At 44.4% G+C, this 18,468-nt stretch overlaps 2 protein-coding genes across 5 annotated transcripts in view; one reads left to right on the top strand and one right to left on the bottom strand.

The window, feature by feature from the left end:
* Positions 1–18,468, top strand: part of LOC115316261 (intraflagellar transport protein 81 homolog) — a 46,471-nt gene that overhangs the window by 15,738 nt on the left and 12,265 nt on the right. For all 3 annotated transcript variants that reach the window (XM_040215616.2, XM_040215618.3, XM_040215617.3), the window contains 3 exons: positions 10,157–10,320; positions 10,696–10,791; positions 11,591–11,737. In XM_040215616.2, coding sequence (XP_040071550.1) covers positions 10,157–10,320; positions 10,696–10,791; positions 11,591–11,737 — 407 coding nt within the window. The remainder of the gene's footprint in view (positions 1–10,156; positions 10,321–10,695; positions 10,792–11,590; positions 11,738–18,468) is intronic.
* LOC8051419 (juvenile hormone acid O-methyltransferase) lies at positions 1,484–7,814 on the bottom strand. 2 transcript variants are annotated; one of them, XM_040215619.1, is made up of 4 exons: positions 7,127–7,814; positions 5,005–5,161; positions 4,724–4,869; positions 1,484–1,790 (listed from the first exon to the last, which is right to left on the bottom strand). In XM_040215619.1, the coding sequence occupies exons 1-4, from the start codon at positions 7,685–7,687 to the stop codon at positions 1,581–1,583; spliced, it is 1,074 nt and encodes a 357-aa protein (XP_040071553.1). In that variant the 5' UTR covers positions 7,688–7,814; the 3' UTR covers positions 1,484–1,580. The 2 variants fall into 2 exon arrangements, with proteins under 2 accessions (XP_040071553.1, XP_002435053.3); XM_002435008.4 differs by lacking the exon at positions 1,484–1,790 and having other exon boundaries at positions 4,376–4,869; positions 7,127–7,729.

The raw sequence follows: 18,468 nt of genomic DNA, 5'->3' as shown, positions 1-18,468 counted from the left end.
GCATCTCGTATAAAACAAATGGTCAAATCAAGTTTCCAAAGCGTTGGCATGGCGTAGAGGTAAAGGTGTCCGGTTTGTACGCAAGTGGTCGCAGGTTCGATCCGCGGTGGTCCTGCTTCTTTTTTTTTTTTTCTCGAACATTTTGTTTTATCGAGGATTTTGGCGATATTTATGAGTGCGTATAGCTTTACTCTTATATAAATGCTGCCCTTGTTGATGAAATTCCCTTGGCAGTGGCAGTCAGACGTCATCTGATGGACCATCAGATGACGTCTGATGGTTCATCACGTTCTACCAAGGCTGCTGACTGGCAGTCAGTGTCCCAAATTACGTATCTTGAAGGAATTTTCAATAGGGAACATGTTTTTTTAATGCCATTGCAACGCGCTACGTCTCTTCTTTTGAAATATCAAAAATCTTAACCCGGAAGTGATGCGGCTTCCTGGCTTTTTATACTTCCTCGGAGAACATGGCGTCACTTTGCACCTATAGCAGACCGTGTAGCAGCAGTGAGGATGATCGGGGAGTAGCGGAATTGAACGAAGTTTTCTATGTGTGGTAGACTTACCTCTATCCTTGGACGTTTTGCTTCGTATGATGTGACTTGCTGCGGCAAGTTCGTCGGAACGACACCACGCCTCATCTGAGGTACCACTTGAGCCCCCAACGCTCTCGAGAAGCTTGGGCTGACCTCGTAATCCTCGTCGACCCGCTGCGGAGTAGCCTTTCACGCAGCACCGGCGCGACATGGCCCCTCATGTTACTCACAAAAGTCCACTGGACGTCCTTTTCGGCCTCACACCGTCAGAGCCCTAAAAGAACTTCAAACTCAAAAATGAGGCATCGTCAGTTCACAGCTATATACAGCACGCGTGGGGAAGGTCGGTTGATCGCGGGCGAATTCGACATTTCCGGTTGGGCCGCTTCGAGGCGCTGCGAGAAGCTCGAGTTACAGGACGACTTAATCTTTGATGTCACTGCGCTAGCGCAGATTGCGCAGGAGCGTCAAATTCGGTTTTTGAAAATTGTTTCTCTACTTCTCCCAAGCTTCCAGTCATCGTTTTCAATCGTTCCGGATAATAAAACAAATGATGTTTGACGTGTCAGCGCCTTACGGGTGAAACCAGCTGGACAATGAAGGAAGGAGAAACAAAAAAAGACCTTTCGCTGGACTACCAACTATTTGAATAAATCTATCTTCCCTTCTACTAGCTCTTATGCGTATTCATTCGCTTTTGTTTCTTCTTTTCTTTATCCTGAATCATGTTGCCCCCTTTTTTATTCGTACTATTCATACTGAGCAGAGAGGGTGCCCTGCAGAAAGACGTTTTCTCTAGGTTGCAGGGTTATGGAGGCGGAGCTCACACAGGGCACCCTCCCTGCTCCGTATATATATAAAAAAATGGGGCAAAACGATTCAGGATGAAGGAAAAAAAAAAAAAAAGCAAATAAAAACGCGTAGGAACTATGCGTATTCATCCGCTTCTCCGCTTCTCCGTTCATCCAGAATATTTGCGTATACTCTTCTTCCAGCGTAAAATACGAGGAGCCCAGAATGACCTTAACTTGCCAGTCTCACCCTAGCTCTTTCCCGAAAATTCTAGGTCGAATATTCGAAATGACGAGCATAATAGATAAAGAAGCGAGCGCCGTATTGCCGATTCTTTCAATGATTCTCTCTCGCGATAGCCAGGTGTTACGCCGACGCAGCGTCGCTTGCTGCTGCCGCCGTCGACGCTCGCTGCTGCTTTCTTGATGTGTGTTCTTCTTCGTCTCTGGCAAAAGGTCGCCTGCATTAAATCTTAAGTTCATTCTGTCCTCTCCTGCCTCTTCGTTTGTTATTCGTGACAATAGCAGAACTACATGTATCATCCTTTTCCCCACGCGCGTTAATTTAAAATCGTGTGACTATTTTACCTGGCATAACAAAATGTGATTATGTACTTATTAGTCTAATATATTTATGCTAAAATCGAAAAAAAACGAAAGCATATTTTTCATAAAAAAAGGAAAGGGATCACTGCAATAATTAAAAAAGAGCGTTTTGGTGAATTGATACGAATACTTGAAAGAATGAAACATCGAGGACGGGGTCGGAAACAGGACTTCTTTCATTGAGCAAAGACATAGAACAGCACGAAATATAAAAACCGCCCCCCAAAGGTTTCAACGTTCGCGAAGAAGAAAAGGAGCAAATTGCTAAAAAGTAAAGGAAATTTGCTATAGATATAAAAGTTAAAAAGGCTCTGGCGTCACGACTAGGCATCAGTAATCTAGTTACCTCTGGTGCTAGGAGCTCGACCTCTGTAATTTTCAGTTACAACGGAGGTGCAGAAATATTACTTTTGACAGTTACATGGGTTGCCCAATATTTAGGTACGTTGACGATGGATTCGCCATTTATTCAGACGTTGTGCTCGCTGACAGCATCCTTGAAGTTTTCAAAGACTGTGCAGCGAGACTAACTTTTACGCAGCAAAATCCTTCAAAGGAAGGCTTACAATACCTGGATTTATATTTGCATCGTTATTCCTCAGGTCTTTGTTCGGCCTTCCAGCAGAGATCGAAGAATCCAGTCCTCTCTTTCACCAGTGCTCACTCCAAGCCAGTTAAGCATGGCATAGTGAAATCACTTTTTAAGTCCTCATTTTCCAAGACGTGTACGCATTTCTCCGAAAGTAACTTCAAGTTGCAGCAAAACAGGTTGAAAAGAACAGGCTTTCCTGCGGACCTACTTTGTTCCACCCCTGAAAGGTTCATTCTCGGGCAACAAATGCCTCATGCTGTCGCCAAAGAGAAAGATCGTATCGCTGTGATTCCTTACATACTCAATTCCGCGCAGTGTTTAAGATATATCACGTCCAAGTTCGACACGAGTGTGTTTTTATCCTAGCGTATGCGCCTTCAACAGATGTGTAAAAAGGTTAATGGAAACGATAGACAACAAGGTGAAATGTAAAACGTGTTAAAAAGTTTGTAGGGGGTGAAGAAATAAAGGTTTAGTGAATTCCACTAAGCTGCGGCATTCGGTAGATCGGACATACTGGGAGATGCGTTAACCATGAACACAGAAAACAGAGCTTGGAAGCATCAAATACTTTAAATGAGCATTTCAGCTAGTCGTCGTTCACAGCCGCACGTGCGATGACTGAACTACCTATTTCTCTGATACTAGAATACTGGGCGGGCACAACGACAGATTTGGGAGGGAAATTATTGAATCATTTGCCATAGGGACTGCCCCCCCCCCCCCCCCAGCAAGAACATTTATTTACCTTCGTTATCACTGACAAAGACAAAGTTAGAATTCGTAACATCTGCGATGACTAGATTACTTTACTGATACCTCGTCGTGACGCTAGTGCATATAAACTTTTAAAGTTATGGTAGCTTTCCGTTTGAGACAGTCAAGAATAACAGTTCCCCACCTTCATTATCACGGACATTGAAAGAGGTCGAATTCCTAGCACCAGTGGTAACTAGATTACTGATATCTAGTCGTGACGCCAGCGCCTTTTAATCTTTTATATTTATAGTAAAATCCTTTCATTTTTAACAATTTTTTACTTTCCTTCTTTGCGCGCGTTGAAACCTTTGGGGGCGGTTTTATATTTTCCGCCATCCTATGTTGTTGCTCAATGAAACAACTCCTGTTTCCGTCCCCGTCCTCAATGTTTTATCCTTTTAAGTATTCGTAAAGGTATGATATGTAGACGAGATAGTGAAAATTCAACATAACTGGCCTGAGTCCTTCGCACAAAATGGGGCGGGTGTAAACAACCTATTATGTTTGTTAATATATTTTAGAATAGACATTTCAAATTCAGCGCAAAAAAAAAAACATTTTGAAGTAGTTATGATGTGGACGAAAATGCGAAAATAGCAAAATCTGAAAACTAGTTTCATGGGAAAATAAATGAAAGTTATGCTACTGAGTACCAATTGGTTGGTGGATATTTAACACTGTAAAATTAGAACTATCGTACAAAAAACAAAACAAAACAAAAAGAATTGTAAGGAAGCAAAATCAGCCAGTAACATGTTGGCAAGAATTCATGAATTGTTCAACGTTTCGAAAATAATGTATCTAGTTTCGGTATCAAAAACCATTTTTATCTAATGATAATGTATGGGTATATCAAAGAACAATATTTAAAGTATAAAAAAAATCTGGGACCTCGACGCACTATTTCTGGCATCGTGTGTGAGCAGGCCCTGCAAAGCGTCCAACTAACCGAAATTCACAAATCTTGATTCGACTCGGCAGGAAAGTACTCAAAGCGACAATTACTGTATAACAACATCGAGTCATCAGGGTTTCTTTGGTGCCTTATGGCTTTTGCTGCAGCTTTGTGATCAATAAATTCCTACGAGCTATTAAACAAAATACTTTATTAAAGCCGTGGATGGCTGCCTTTCTTCTAGGGCATCCGATGCAGCGGGAAATATGTCAGTGTAACGTTATATATAACTTTAGTTACCTAGGTTTCAAGTTATGACAGAAAATAGAAACCTTGGCGCATTTAAACTGACTTCTGCTATTTATGATTGTCTCAAATAAGACGAGACACAAATCAACTGGACAGTCTAACAAATGATTTGCAAAAGCTGAGTAAGTCCTTCCCATGTCATTTTCTGCACCTACACCAAATTAACTAGGACATAAAAGAAGAGGATTTTCAGAGTTTGCATGGTAGCAACGTCATGGTTTTTGGGCGCGCACCAGAAACATGGAAGAGCAGAAGGGTGATCCACCGGCCTCCTTTTCAGCCCATAACCTAGCCGCATTTTCGGTAACGTCCTTGAGGAGAAGAGGCTTCTCTTCTTTCGGCACAAGGTTTGAAAGGCGGTTCAGGCTCATGTGCATCTCTGAAAAAAAAAGACAAATACCTTCTTTTATTCAAGAATAACGCAGCAACAATAAAATGTATTTGGGCGATCATTTAAGATCCCATGTTTTATTTCAACTGCTCACACAAAACAACTGAGGCGTTGAATGCTTACGGGCCAGTTCGTCAAAGCTGGAATATGTGTGCGTCACTTGCAGCACCTCGCACGTGGTTGGAATTAGGCTTGTTTTCTTCAGAAGGCCCGAAATGTACGACAGAAGGGCATCTCGGCTCACCAAATCTACGCTTGGAGGAAATGAATACTCGATCATCTGCATAGATGGGGTTAAATGTATACTGTGCATTACACACTTTGTTGTTCAGCTTTAGAAAGGCACTGAGTTTGCAGAACTATAAGTTCAAAAACTGAAACATTTGCAACGACTAACGTCACTGAGCGTAGATCAGTCAAAGAGCTTTGTGTTTGAATCCAACAATCGAGAATTACATGACGCATTGCTAAAAAAAAAGCGATACTGCTTGGAAGCGACGAACGCAATACTACCCGTAATTGAGGGGTTCGGAGCCATATTTTTGAAGTATAAGGGCAATTTTGGTGAAAGCTACGAACGAGAGACGTAGCTTAATGTTTTTTGTGGTAGGAACGTTTATTGCTCCGCTTCGTAGCGATAGTATCGCGGAAACAGGTGCCTAAAGCGCTCGACCGGTGGCCCTCCCGTATTTCCAGTGCCGCGCGTGCGCGGAGTTAGAAGTCCACCACGCGTGCGCGGAACGGGAGTCTTGCTCATCCAGCTCGTGATCACACCACCGCTTCGTCGTCTGCTATCCGCGAAGAAGACGTCGCCAACTCGCTTGACTCTGCTATACCCAGTTTTGTCCGCCATAGTATGAAATGACTTCTTGCCGTTCTTTACGTCTTCAGTAAACTTTATTCACAACATTTACATGCCAAATAGATACATCAAGGCCAGGCGAAACGGTCGTTGCTGAATGATCCGTTCCTCGTGATTGCATGAATCCTTCGTGTTTCTCGCTCCGCGTCGCTCCTGCCGTTGTCCCTCTTCGCAGCGGTTTCTTCGCTGTGAAGAATACTCAAAAAATTTATAGGACGCGTCCCATAGAAATTTTGACATATAACATTCTGCGAGAAATACACCGGCGTTTTTAAACTACAGTGGTTATTCGAAAAAAGCTGACCTCTTTATGAACAATGCGCGCGCCTGTATAATGACGAGGCAATGATAACGTCGGAAAGCAAAAATGAGATCTGTGGGGACCGCATACATTTTTTTTTTATTCCGGCGTTATCTTTGTTTTGCTACTCGCCGGTTCTTTTTCTAAATATCCATGACTGTTCTCTGTGGGTTCTGCGGGATAGTAGCCACGTAGGCATGCTCATATAAAGATCGACATATTTTCGAGTAATTACGGTGGCCCCAAAAGTGAAAAATAACCTAATATTTGGAAGGCCATCTGGATATAGAAAATGACACTTTATTTGTTACTCCAACTAACCTTTTTTGTTGTATTTGTTCCAATGCTCACCGATATAAACCGGGATAATATTTAGAGCAACGTCAGACTTCAACTTTGACTTGAGCATTTCTTATTTTGTTTACCGTTTTCAGTGATAAAGCGGAATATACTGCAGGGGGCGCGAAGCAGGATTTCACTAGAGTTTTTTTTATTCCATAATTCGCTGGACCCGCTACACTAATAAACACGCGGTTTGCAAATTGCTTTTTGATGTCCATCCACATCATTGAGGATCCAAAAATATCCCTTACTTGAACGATAGCACGAGCATATGACTTCAGCCCACTTTTATACCACGAGAAAAAAGAAAAATCCCCGAAAATAACTTATTTTGGGAAATTAGATCACCTGCAGTCTCAACCAAAAATCGTTTAGAAGCTTTAAAATCTATAAGCGAAACTGATTCGCTTTTCACTTAATTAGTTCTTTAACAACACGGTAGATAACGACAAGTGTATGTGTAACCTAGCCCCCCCCCCCCCCCCTCCCCCCTTATTGTATATTTTACTATAAGTTTATACTATTAGTAACACATTCATACTCCTGCGCAACTGGCAAAAATTAGACATTGCGCCAGGCAATTTCGGATAAGCTTTTTAAAAGCAAGTAAAATCGAAAAAAAAAGATTTGACTTCAACCCTTAGTAGCAACTGAAAATAATTTCCTTCGCATTGGAGACCGCTGTGTCTGAAAACAAGTGACACATACTAATATTATAATTAAGGACAATATCATCTTACCTTTCGGTATTTTTGCCAATGATCAATTGATGACAACTTTTTTCTCAAACGCATAATGCTACTGGTAGCAGTGAAGAGAAGCAGACATCCACCCCCGGGCTTCAACAATTCTTCAATGTTCTTGAGCGCCGTTTCTTGATCGTTTGTCCAGCTTAAGCAAAAGAAGGAGTACACACGATCGAACTGACCGTATCGCTCGACAAATTCGGTCATGTCATGCCTCGAAATGTCAAAGACATCGTAGCGAATCTTAGGGTGAGCAAAATGCTCCCTAGCAAACTCCACCATATCCTGAGATATGTCTACTGCGACGATTCTTTCCACGTCTGGGCACCGTGGAAGGAGATGATCACGGGTGAAGTCGCCAGTTCCGCAACCCACGTCGAGTATCTGCGGCTTCTTAATGTCGTCCATAAATGAGCTTTGAAATAAGTCCAGAACTCGGAGATTATCTTGCCGTTGCATGCTATTTCTGCCAATGTACGCGTCCGGGTTGATAATGGCACGGGTCGTATTACAGTTCACTCGAGTGCTCGACGGGATGGTCGAAAAAGCGGCCATTTCTGCTAGTTGCACACAAAGATCAATTGTTTTGTTGAGCGTAGCCTTGTAGTCGCGCTACTAACGTCACGCTTCTACCTTAAATATGACACCGACACGAAGCGAACGTTTATGCCCATGCGCAGTTTGGAGGAGCATAAGCGGTAACGCGGCAGTCATTCATTGGCTCTTCTCTGTGGAACAGGAGAGGATTATTTAAGATGGGGTATACCGGTGCTGCCAAGCGTTCATCGAGTTTCCGTTGGAGTATAAGCCGGCATGAACGTTTCAGATCTGAACCTGGATAACACCAGGGAAACGCACCTGTAGCGGATGCCTGATATAAACACCTGTACCACGTCGAGGATGACTTTATTTTCACCGCATGTTAGACTTAATATTCCAAACATATGTTTTTTTAGAGCGCAGCTCTTAGGGGCCCGTTCCCGGCTTGAGCGGCGTCGCCGTCGGCGTCGGCGTCGCCGTCGCCGTCGGCGTCGGCGTCGGCGTCGGCGTCGGCGTCGGCGTAACCGCAACCCTCGTAACCCTCGTGAGGGTTACGAGGGTTACGAGGGTTAATCTCATGAGGGTTACCCTCACGAGGATCACGAGGGCCACGAGGGTTACTTACCCTCGTAACCCTCACGAGGGTTACGAGGGTTAGTTACCCTCAAAAGGGTTACCTTCACGAGGGTTACCCTCACGAGGGTTAACCCTCGTAACCCTCGTGAGGGTTACGAGGGTTACGAGGGTTAGTAACCCTCGTGACCCTCGTGAGGGTTACTAACCCTCACGAGGGTTAGTAACCCTCGTGAGGGTAACCTTCACGAGGGCTACCCTCACGAGGGTCACGAGGGTTATGAGAGTTACCCTCACGAGGGTTACTTACCCTCGTAACCCTCACGAGGGTTACGAGGGTTAGTAACCCTCGTGAGGGTAACCTTCACGAGGGTTACCCTCACGAGGGTCACGAGGGTTATGAGAGTTACCCTTACGAGGGTCACGAGAGTTACCCTCACGAGGGTCACGAGAGTTACCCTCACGAGGGTCACGAGAGTTGCCCTCACAAGGGTTACTAGGGTTACCCTCACGAGGGTCACGATGGTTACCCAGGTCAAGTGACCCCCCCTGGGGTCACGTGACCTGGGGATACCCCCGAGGTCACGTGACCCCCCGTTGACGTCATAGCCACTGATGACGTCATCAGTGACGTCACTGATGATGTCACCGGCATCCGCGTCGTCATCATCATCATCACTGATGACGTCATTAGTGACGTCACCGGCATCCGCATCGTCATCATCATCACTGATGGCGTCATCAGTGACGCTACTGATGACGTCATCGGTATCGTCACGTGGCCCCAGGTCACGTGACCCCCGCGACGTCACGTGACGCCCCAAGGTCACGTGACCCCCAAGGTCACGTGACCCCCCGCCCCCGAGGTCACTTGACCCACCCCCCAGTACCCTTCCCTCCTCCTCCTCAAGAGCTGCGCTCTAATTCGGCGTTACAGGGAGTTGTAAACGGCTTTTTTTAAAAGCAACTTCAATCGAAGTTATCATTTCTCCGGGATAATGTTCTTCACCCAGCCTGAAGTCAGGTTACGAAAGTAATAAGTGGCGATTTATATCTTAATTTTACTAATAGCCATTGAAAAATTCGCATTAGCTGATATATTTTAATCAGATATTCGTTAACCGTAGTCAATATATTAAATAGCTGTTGTTAGAAGTTTGTTCTAATCTGGGGCATTTTCTAACAACTATACAATGCCGAGGCCCAAAGAGCTATAAGCTAATGAATAAGCAATGGGCTTGCATAGACCAAGGGGCACGCATAAATATTGTTTTATTCGACGTAAACTAAAAAATAAAAAAAAAACATTTTAAATGCGGTAAGTTTTTTGTAACCGCATTTTTGTGAAAGAATTGTATCGAAGCGCAATCTAAATATTCTATAGTATCATAATACGGGACATGATCAAAATACACATTGTGCAGCAACCGGTCCTGATTTACTAAGGCTGAACGACAACAGGAGCGGGGAAAAAAACCCGAGTGATACAATATGGTCAATTTCATTTTTGTCGAAGGATTAGTACATGATATAATGATCGGGATTTTCACATTTTGAAGCTCGAATCTGCAGCGCAGTATATTTTCGCCGACACATTGTCCTGTTGCTATGAGGTATCGAGTTAGGTTAAAGCCGACGAAAATCTTTTTTCAAGATATTGTTCAATGCACAATTAGATGAGCCTTCATCATGCGATCCGGACACGACATTTGAAAGGGCGATTAGAAGGGAAGGTTCTTGTACTTTTGTCTGGTTCTATTACAGTATACCACTCAACTTGTGTGGAACCATACATCGGAGCTAAAAAGAAATGTTAGAACGTTTTACACACACACACAAAAAAGAGGATATTTAGATACAGAAAAAAAAAAGGACTCATACGAGCCGCCGTATGACGCCCGTTGGTCACAGGTCTTCTGCAAAGGTTGGAGGAAGAACTGCGCGCGAACGGATATCTTGTACGAGACAAGCTTCCCAAGGAGATAGCGGCATGTCAAGACGCCATCCGGGACTTGCAGAAGGTGGCCACTGAACCGGCCATGGGGCAAAGCGACATCGACAAGATTAAGGCCAAGGTCTGTTAGCACGTCTTATTTTTAATTCTTGTTCTTGTGTCGTACAGCGCGCTTATTATTTAAATGCCACAAGAAACAAAATTATTGAGCGGTCTCATGTTTTGTCTTTGCCTGAATTTACACAGTGGAAGAAAGGTTTGCAAGTTGAAAGTGTCTTTCAAGACTAAGTGTGAATCATAGTGCTTTTTAGTGTGTAACTTGCAAAAAAAGAAAATGTTTGGACATAAAAGTTTCTTGATTTCTGCCACCAAATATTGGTTTTAATGTTCTTATTTATAGTAAATATTATGAGTCTTTCTTCTAGCAGTTTATTCGTAAGTTGGTTTGTTTTTTAATTTCATTTAAAATTAATACTCACTGTTTACTCTTCTGCAGATACACACAGAAAATGCCGAGATAAACGCCCTCTACGAACAAAAAATGCGAAGCCAGGAGACCACCGACGACAAGCTGACACTCTTTAGACAACAGGTACTTATGGCCAATCAAGTTTATACTTTTGAAATTTTTACCGTTGGTTTGCTTTGTGGCAGAGTCATAAACAGTTGAAGTATTTTCGTACACCGAATATTTCGGCTCTTGTCGTGATTCATACAAATTACCAGACCACATCACGGATATATGTATACGCTTTGCAATTCTCTATTTAGGAAAAAACACAAGATACATAAAAGTGCTTACACGTACTTTCTAAATATCCCTTTTGGGCTTTTATTGCTAAAATATAAAATGATTGAAAATAGCCTGACTGTGAGAGTTGTCGATGACCGAAGCACATTTAATCTGTAAGGCAACGTTACCGCCAATCTACTGCGGCAATGTCTTGTCCTCTGCTATAATAATGTGTGTCTTTCCCTTTTTACGCACTCCTGTTTTGATGAACTTATGAGTGAAGTGCAAAATAGTAACTAATGTGTTAAAGCGTTCAGATATTAGCTGTGACCGTATTTAATTGTACGTGCATTTATATATCTAGTTATACAAGTGTTCGTTGTTTTATTGCCTCAAGGATGTACTCGAATACATTACTAATTATTACCACATCTCTAAATCAGACACAATCCTTGCTTGAAAAATAAAACATTAATAAATTATGGGACTGAATTTATCAGTTTATCAAACATTCAATTTACTTATCACAGGAGCTGCAAGAAAACAATAAAAATGGAAACAAATTTCCACGTGCTCACACCAAAAATGTTTTGTTTTGTGTCCCAGGTCTCAAGGATGACTGAGGAACCTGGGAGTGAGACGTGACTTTATTTTTCAGGCTGCTGTGATAGCAAGAAAAAAAGAGGCCGCAGGAGAAACTCTGAATGAACTCCGGGTTCAACTCAACCAGCTGGAGTCGGAGCTGAAAGAGAAGCAGAGCCAGATTTCCGCAGAAGGAGGCGAGGAAGTTCTTAAGGGAGAGGACGTTAGTACATTTTTTAATTCTTGTCCTTCATACTTTACGGAAACGGGAGTTCACAATGATTTCTGTGCATTTTGTTGAGCAGGAGTGCATGGAAACAAAATAAAATATTATCTAGCTTATATCTTCCAGAGTTAACATACGTGTGACAACTCGCAATAAGGTATAGGGTACATCCTTTTTTTTTAGTCTCTAAATATACATAGGGCGCGACACTGTTAGTACTAACAAGCGTTCTACAGTTTATACTATTTTTAGCTTAAAAATGAGCGACTGCTTTAAAAGAAAAAAATACTAGTCTGGCGCATAGGTCTTAATTCAGTTCACTAATCTACCCGACGAAGTTTGGGGCTCATCAACACCCTGTTCGAGAAAAAGGCAGATATGCGCTGATGTGCTTTCTCAAATAGTGTCCCGTAGTGAACATAGAACAACCCGTGGCAACTAATACGTTTTATATTTTAAAATTTTGATGAGGTAATGGTATTAACTCGACAATTGTAAACGTGTCTTTATCAGCTATGTCAGGTGTCCCGAACGCACATTCTAAAAAATGCCTGCGCGTCTACTTACCCGCAAAACGCTCAAAGAGCCAATCATTGCGATCTAGCGAATCAGGTCAGAGAATAATGAGGCGGAACATTTGTTTAAACCTTAAAATTATGTCCACGCTGTAGCATTACGTAATGAAAGCATGACGCTTTGCATTGCGTAATGCCACAGCGCAGACTTCATTTTTAGGTCTAAACGGATGTTGCGGCTCATCATTCGCTGAGCTGATTTCCTACACTGCAAAGATTGGCTCTTTGAGCGTTTTTCGAATAAGTAGACGGCCTGGCATTTCTTGGAGTGCAGCAGTTCTGCGCTTTACGACAAAATGCTTTAAGTCTTCGTGTATTTCGTGTTAAAAAAACTCAATGCAACAACGCGATTAGTTTAGTCTTGGATTGTAGAACGTGTCTCCCCCAAAGTTACACAACAAAACGGTCCGTGAAAACAAGCGTCTTGCCGTATCAAGATGTAAATTTTCTAAAATACCTCTTTTACTGGTCCAATCACTCATCTCAATGACAATTGCTTGATTGCGCATCCCCGCTTCTACGCTGCAGCGCGAGTGCGGCCACCGGACGGCCATCTTGCATGCCGTTTTTTCTCGTTTTGCAAGCGCTGCAGAGGCTGGCGGCAGCGTGCTCAAGACACGTTTTCTACTCGTTCGTCGTCATTCGCCGAAGACGTTCTTTAAGATCCTGTGTGAGGCGTGATACTTGCCGTTGAGAACACGTGAACATTTTTACGTGCCGTGGGAAAAAGGCACAACTCGTTGAAAGCAAGTTTTGCCGGTTTGGCGGCGTGTTCAAAGCTCCCTTTGCACGCCGAAGTGATGTGTCTCTGCTTTTGCACGCTTGGATACCGATCAAGAATCGACGCCGCGTGAATGTGTTTGGCGAGTGCAATGTGCGTGAAGCCGTTTGTGCCTGTGGATCGGCGTCTTGCTTTACTCTGACGATTGCATGCTAACGGCACTCGCAATCCAGAAGCGAGCTTAATCCACCGTCCAGTAGCGACGGAAAAGGGAGGAAGGTACGTCTTTTTCTTTGTTCTTAGACGATTTACATACTACTGCGCAAAACAGCTCTTCATCGCGATTAGTTCTGGCTAATTATCAACCTACTTTATTGCACTTGACGTTTGAGCGCGGCTCGCCTAATTGTGAGTGGTCAACAGATTGCACATGACCACGTGGAGCGCGCTTTAAAGATTTTTATTCTCACCATCTTGTACTTTTGCCTTCGAAAACCCTCCTTGCTCCATAGCGTTGCTCGCTTCGTGCTCCAATGTGATCCATTAGAGTAGATTTTTAACGTAGTCATGGTTAATAGCACATAAGAGCACGTACAGATCCCCCCCCCCCCCCCTTTTTTTAATGATAGCAACTCACCGGAACAACTGGACGATCGAGAACTCCGTGGCCGATATATATATGTATGAACTAAAGCCATCTACGTGCGACGCACCTTCAGAACTTTGTTGCGGCATCGACTCTTGATCGGTATCGAAGCGTGCGAAAGCACAAGGATGCAGCACTCGGCATGCCAAGGAAGCTTTGATCACGCCGCGAGACCAGCGACACTCGCTTTCGACGAGTTGTGCCTTTATATACGGCTTCACGCACATTGCACTCGCAAAACACGTCCACACGGCGTCGATTCCTGGTCGGTATCTAAGCGTGCGAAGGCACAAAGACACGGCACTTCGGCGTGGCAAGGAAGCTTTAAACACGCCGCGAGGCCGGCGAAACTGGGTTTCGACGAGTTGGGACTTTTTCTTGCGGCACTGCGCTTTCGTTGAAATTTTCACGTATTCTCAACGGCAAGTGTCACGCCTCACAGAGGATCTTAAAGAACGTCATTGGCGAATGACGGCGAACGAATAGAATACGTGTCATTAGCACGCGGCCGCAGGCCTCTGCAACGCTATCAAAGCGAGAAAAAAATTGCATGCAAGATGGCCGTCCAGTGGCCGCACTCGCGTAGCGGTGATGCGCGATCCAGCAATTGTTATTGAGGTCAGTGAGTCCAATTAACATACTAAAATGTAAATGTGTTACCTCAAAAAGGAATAAAATTAAAACTAAAGACCTGAATTTTCCAGTGGTGGAACGGCAGCTGATGGAAGGAGGTCGAACGACGGCCATGTTTGCCTAGTTTATTCAGAGATTGCGCAACAAATGCTGGCAAGGCGCGCAGGGGGCGGCGCAGGGCGAGTGACCTCGCACAGAAATCTGTTTTAGAGGCGCGTGTCAGTTCGTGTTGCCGATATCCGCGAAAAAGTAAGCTCATAATTCAACTCTGTGTTCGCGCTCGCAACGCAAGGAACGTCACGTAGTAGAAATTGCTAAATAAAGACGATAACTGCTGCTTTACAAATCACTTACCCGTAAGAACAATTGTTTCTTGCTTTCTGCGCCTACTTTCGGAGCTTGGTTTGTCTCAAGAGACGTGGAATGGAAGGCGCGCCGGCATTGGTGAAGGTATCCGCGCGCAAAGCTTGGGTACACTTGCGCTTGCCGGCATTGGTGGCGCCATCTCTGAACACGCTGGGAAAACATGGCTGTTCTTTGATTCCCCCCCCCCCCCCCCCCCCGGACAGCTGCCGCCCGACCATTAAAAAATATCAGTTTTTGAATTATATTTAGTTTTATTGGGATTAAAGAACTGTACATTTAGTATGTTGATTGGACTAGTAAAAGACGTATTTGAGAAAAGTTACAGCTTAATGCGACAAGTATACAATTTTCACTGGCCATTTTGTGTGCGTAAAGTTTTGTCTTTATGGGACACGATATCGATTTATGAAACACACGGTCCTTTATGCTATCCCTAAGACGGCTTGAAGGCGGAAAGCCCACACTCCAAAAAAAAGTTCGTGCGTCTACTTTGCCGCACATCACAACCTACGCAGGCAGCTCAGCGAATGACGATGCGGAAACATATGTTTAGTCTAAAAAACGCAATCTGAGTTGTGACATTAAGCAATGCAAAACGTCACGCTTGCATTGCTTAATGTCACAACTCAGACTGCGTTTTTTGGTCTAAACAGATGTTTCGGCATCGTCATTCGCTGAGCTTCCTTCGTGAGTTGCGGTGATTGGCTCTCCAAGTGTTGTGCGGGAAAGTAGACGCACGGGCTTTTTTAGAGATCAAGCGCCGATGCAGTAAAGACAAACACACGATCTACTTTGTTCCACGTTCTCTTTTACACATTCGTTTTTTTGACATGTTCTTTATTGGTTTTATATGTTATTTCTAGATTTCACGCACATAATTCCTTGTAGTCCTCTTACGTCTGTTTAATTCCTCTTAATTCTCTTTAATCCCTCATAATTCACTTTAATTCCCCTAAATTCACTTTGATTCCTCTTAATTCGCTTTGTCATCCTTCTTAATTCCATTGCCGGTACTTTTCGTGTCGCCAACGTGTTTTCGCTCGGATTTTGAATGCGCCGCTCACACACTTGCCACCGAGGAGGACCGAGCGAGAATCCAGACCAGTTTTCAATAGCCCCTTCTCTGGCAAAAAGTGAGCGCACGGCGCGCGGTCGCCGAGCGGATTCTTGTTTCTCTCGCGAGATGAGAGCAATCTCTCCGTGTGCCGCTTGTAAATCTGGAGCCAGTGGGGCGCTCGCCGAGCGGCTCCAACCGCTCCGTGGAAAAGTGGCGGAGCGTGTCGAGCGGTCCGGAGTAGTTCTCCGCGCAGCCTTTTTCTGAGGAGTACGATCTGTAGTCGTCACTCACAACGCTTCAGTAGCGTTATTGACATTCCCGCGGGGGAGTGAAGGAGTTTCGCGGCTTTTTTGTTTCGATTGCTGAGTGGGCTCTCTTGGTGTGCGTGTTTTCGTTCTCCTCGTCATGACCGACTAGCCCGAGCATACTGCGGCGATGACATCGCTGCAGTTAATTTCAGGAGGTCTAATAAAACGCAGTGACAGCGACGAAGATACCAGCTTAGCTCCAGCTGGAGTGAAAACGAGGCAGCCGTTCTCGGCGAAGTGTTTGCCGAGTCGTTTGGCTGGCCAGCGAAGAGGCTCCAGATACCGCGTTACGTCGAAGGCGTTGTGCGCGCCTATTCGGATGAAGAGCTAGGTATGTCGTTTGTTTGTTTTGTGGTCTCTGTAATGCAATTGGAATAATTACACGACAACACGCCAAATACTCCGCAAATGGAAGTCGCCTTCGGAGATGATCGCTTTACGCAATACGTGTTTTGTATTGCTTAAAGGGACACTGACAGGGTATTTATGCTCGCCGAGGTTTTTAGTTGTACGTGACATATGAGAGCTCAACTACCCAGAACAGAATTTGCGGCTCGAAATTCGGTTTCTTTCCGCCCGAAAACCGCCCATCAAGAACTGGCCGGTTCGAGTCTCGCTCACTCTCTTTTTCGAGGTCACGGGCCGTTTTCTAAGGTATCGATGCGACCACCAAATTTAATCAAAGTCGTGGGTCACTGAAGGCACACACTCAATATTAAAAATAGAAAAAAATATGAAACCCATTTTTTGTGGCTTCTAAAAAGCTGTAAATACGTTGATTGAAAAAAAACGTTCCACAGACAACCGGAAGCATTCTGTGCGTTCGTCGTTTCGCGTATCGTGGGACTCGCGGGGACGGCGATGGCAGCGGACGACGGGCGTGGGACCTCTATTTCAGAACTGTCGTTCGCGGTACCGGCGAATTCTGTCTACCTTTAAAAGAGAAATTTGGGACTGATCAAAAGAATTGGTATTCATCCCGTACGACACGCCCGGCCACCAAGCCGATCTACACGAAGACGTCGCCGAGCCGTCGCTCCCTTCTCGTGGCTGAAGACATCGCTCGCGCAAACTTCAAGCACGACGTGTCTACTTCGAGTTGAATATGCACGCGTAAGATTTCTTTACTAGGTGCGAATGTCCGCAAAGCGTGGTGCTTCCCGACTTCGACTCGGGAGTGCATTTGCTAGAGAAAAATCGACAGCAAACTTTCCAACTTACAGTTTACCGGCTTAATTATTACAAAGGAAAGAGATCCACCAGAAAAGAGGTGCCCAGTAGCTCGGTGGGAAAGACGTCCGGTTCACACGCGGTAGGACCGGGTTCGATCCCCCGTGAAACTTTCTTATTTTTTATTTTTTTTCAAACATATCCCGATGTTTACGTATCTTTTTTCTTTTTTTACAATCATCACTGAAGAAACAAACAAAAATAACAAACAAATGTTGCGGACGATACTTCGCTGAATTAAATGGTATGTGATTTCCTTTTTGACACCTGCGAACTCAATGTAATCACGTTCCACAAAATGCAAGGAGCATATAAATCAGGTAGCGTCCGCTTTCCGAGGTGCCCTTATATGTTCTACAGGAATTGCAGCCAGCCAATGGTCCCGATCCCGTTGATCTTTCGGAAACTCTGTCGCACAATGCCACCTTTTTTCGGACGCAGGACATGTGAGCCAGCTCTTCACGCAACATCTTGGGTGTATTCTTTTCGGAGCCGATCATGGAAATTCACCACGGGCACTCGCTACTCATCTCCGACTCCTCAATGTACAAAACAACTCACCTTGGAGTACAGAACAACGAGCGTAACAAACATAACTGCAAAAGAATCGCCCGGCGAGCAGTTCTCGCACGCCGCATCGCACGCCGCATGTCGTGTCGTCTGCTACGGAAAGGAAAAAAACAAAAAAAAAAAACAAAAAAAAAAGCACGGTCGGGTGTAGTCACGTGACTTCCGCCACTCACTCTCTTCTCTCCACTTCTCCGACCTCCGTCGGGTTTCGGTTTCGGTTTCGAGCAGTTGCGTCTTTCGGTTTTATTAAAAAAATACGCTACTCTGTTGCAAAATATTAATTGGGTAGTCCTCCGACACCATAATGAAGCCCCTGGCAAAAAATGAAAAAAATTTTTTGGGGGGTGTCAGTGTCCCTTTAATAGCATCCTACGGCTCGCACAAGTACTTCTAGTTGTCTTCATCGGGCTTATATAACTGTAAGGAAAAATAAATTGTGTTTTAACGTCGGGGTCACGGTTAATCAAGTAGTAAACAGTCATTTTTTGTCAAAGCATAAAGTTCCTATCAGAACTACATGCTTTCAGCAAGATAGCAATGGGAACCGCAACTGTTCAGAAGCAAGAACAGACGCTCTAGAAGCGGTAGCGCTGGGAGCGTTACGCTTGATTTGCTCCGCCGC

Source organism: Ixodes scapularis, unplaced genomic scaffold (assembly GCF_016920785.2).
Source record: "Ixodes scapularis isolate PalLabHiFi unplaced genomic scaffold, ASM1692078v2 PGA_scaffold5__190_contigs__length_132052651, whole genome shotgun sequence".
NCBI lineage: Eukaryota > Metazoa > Arthropoda > Arachnida > Ixodida > Ixodidae > Ixodes > Ixodes scapularis.
Note: the sequence above shows the minus strand (reverse complement) of the source record. Positions and strands in the feature narration are given on the sequence as shown.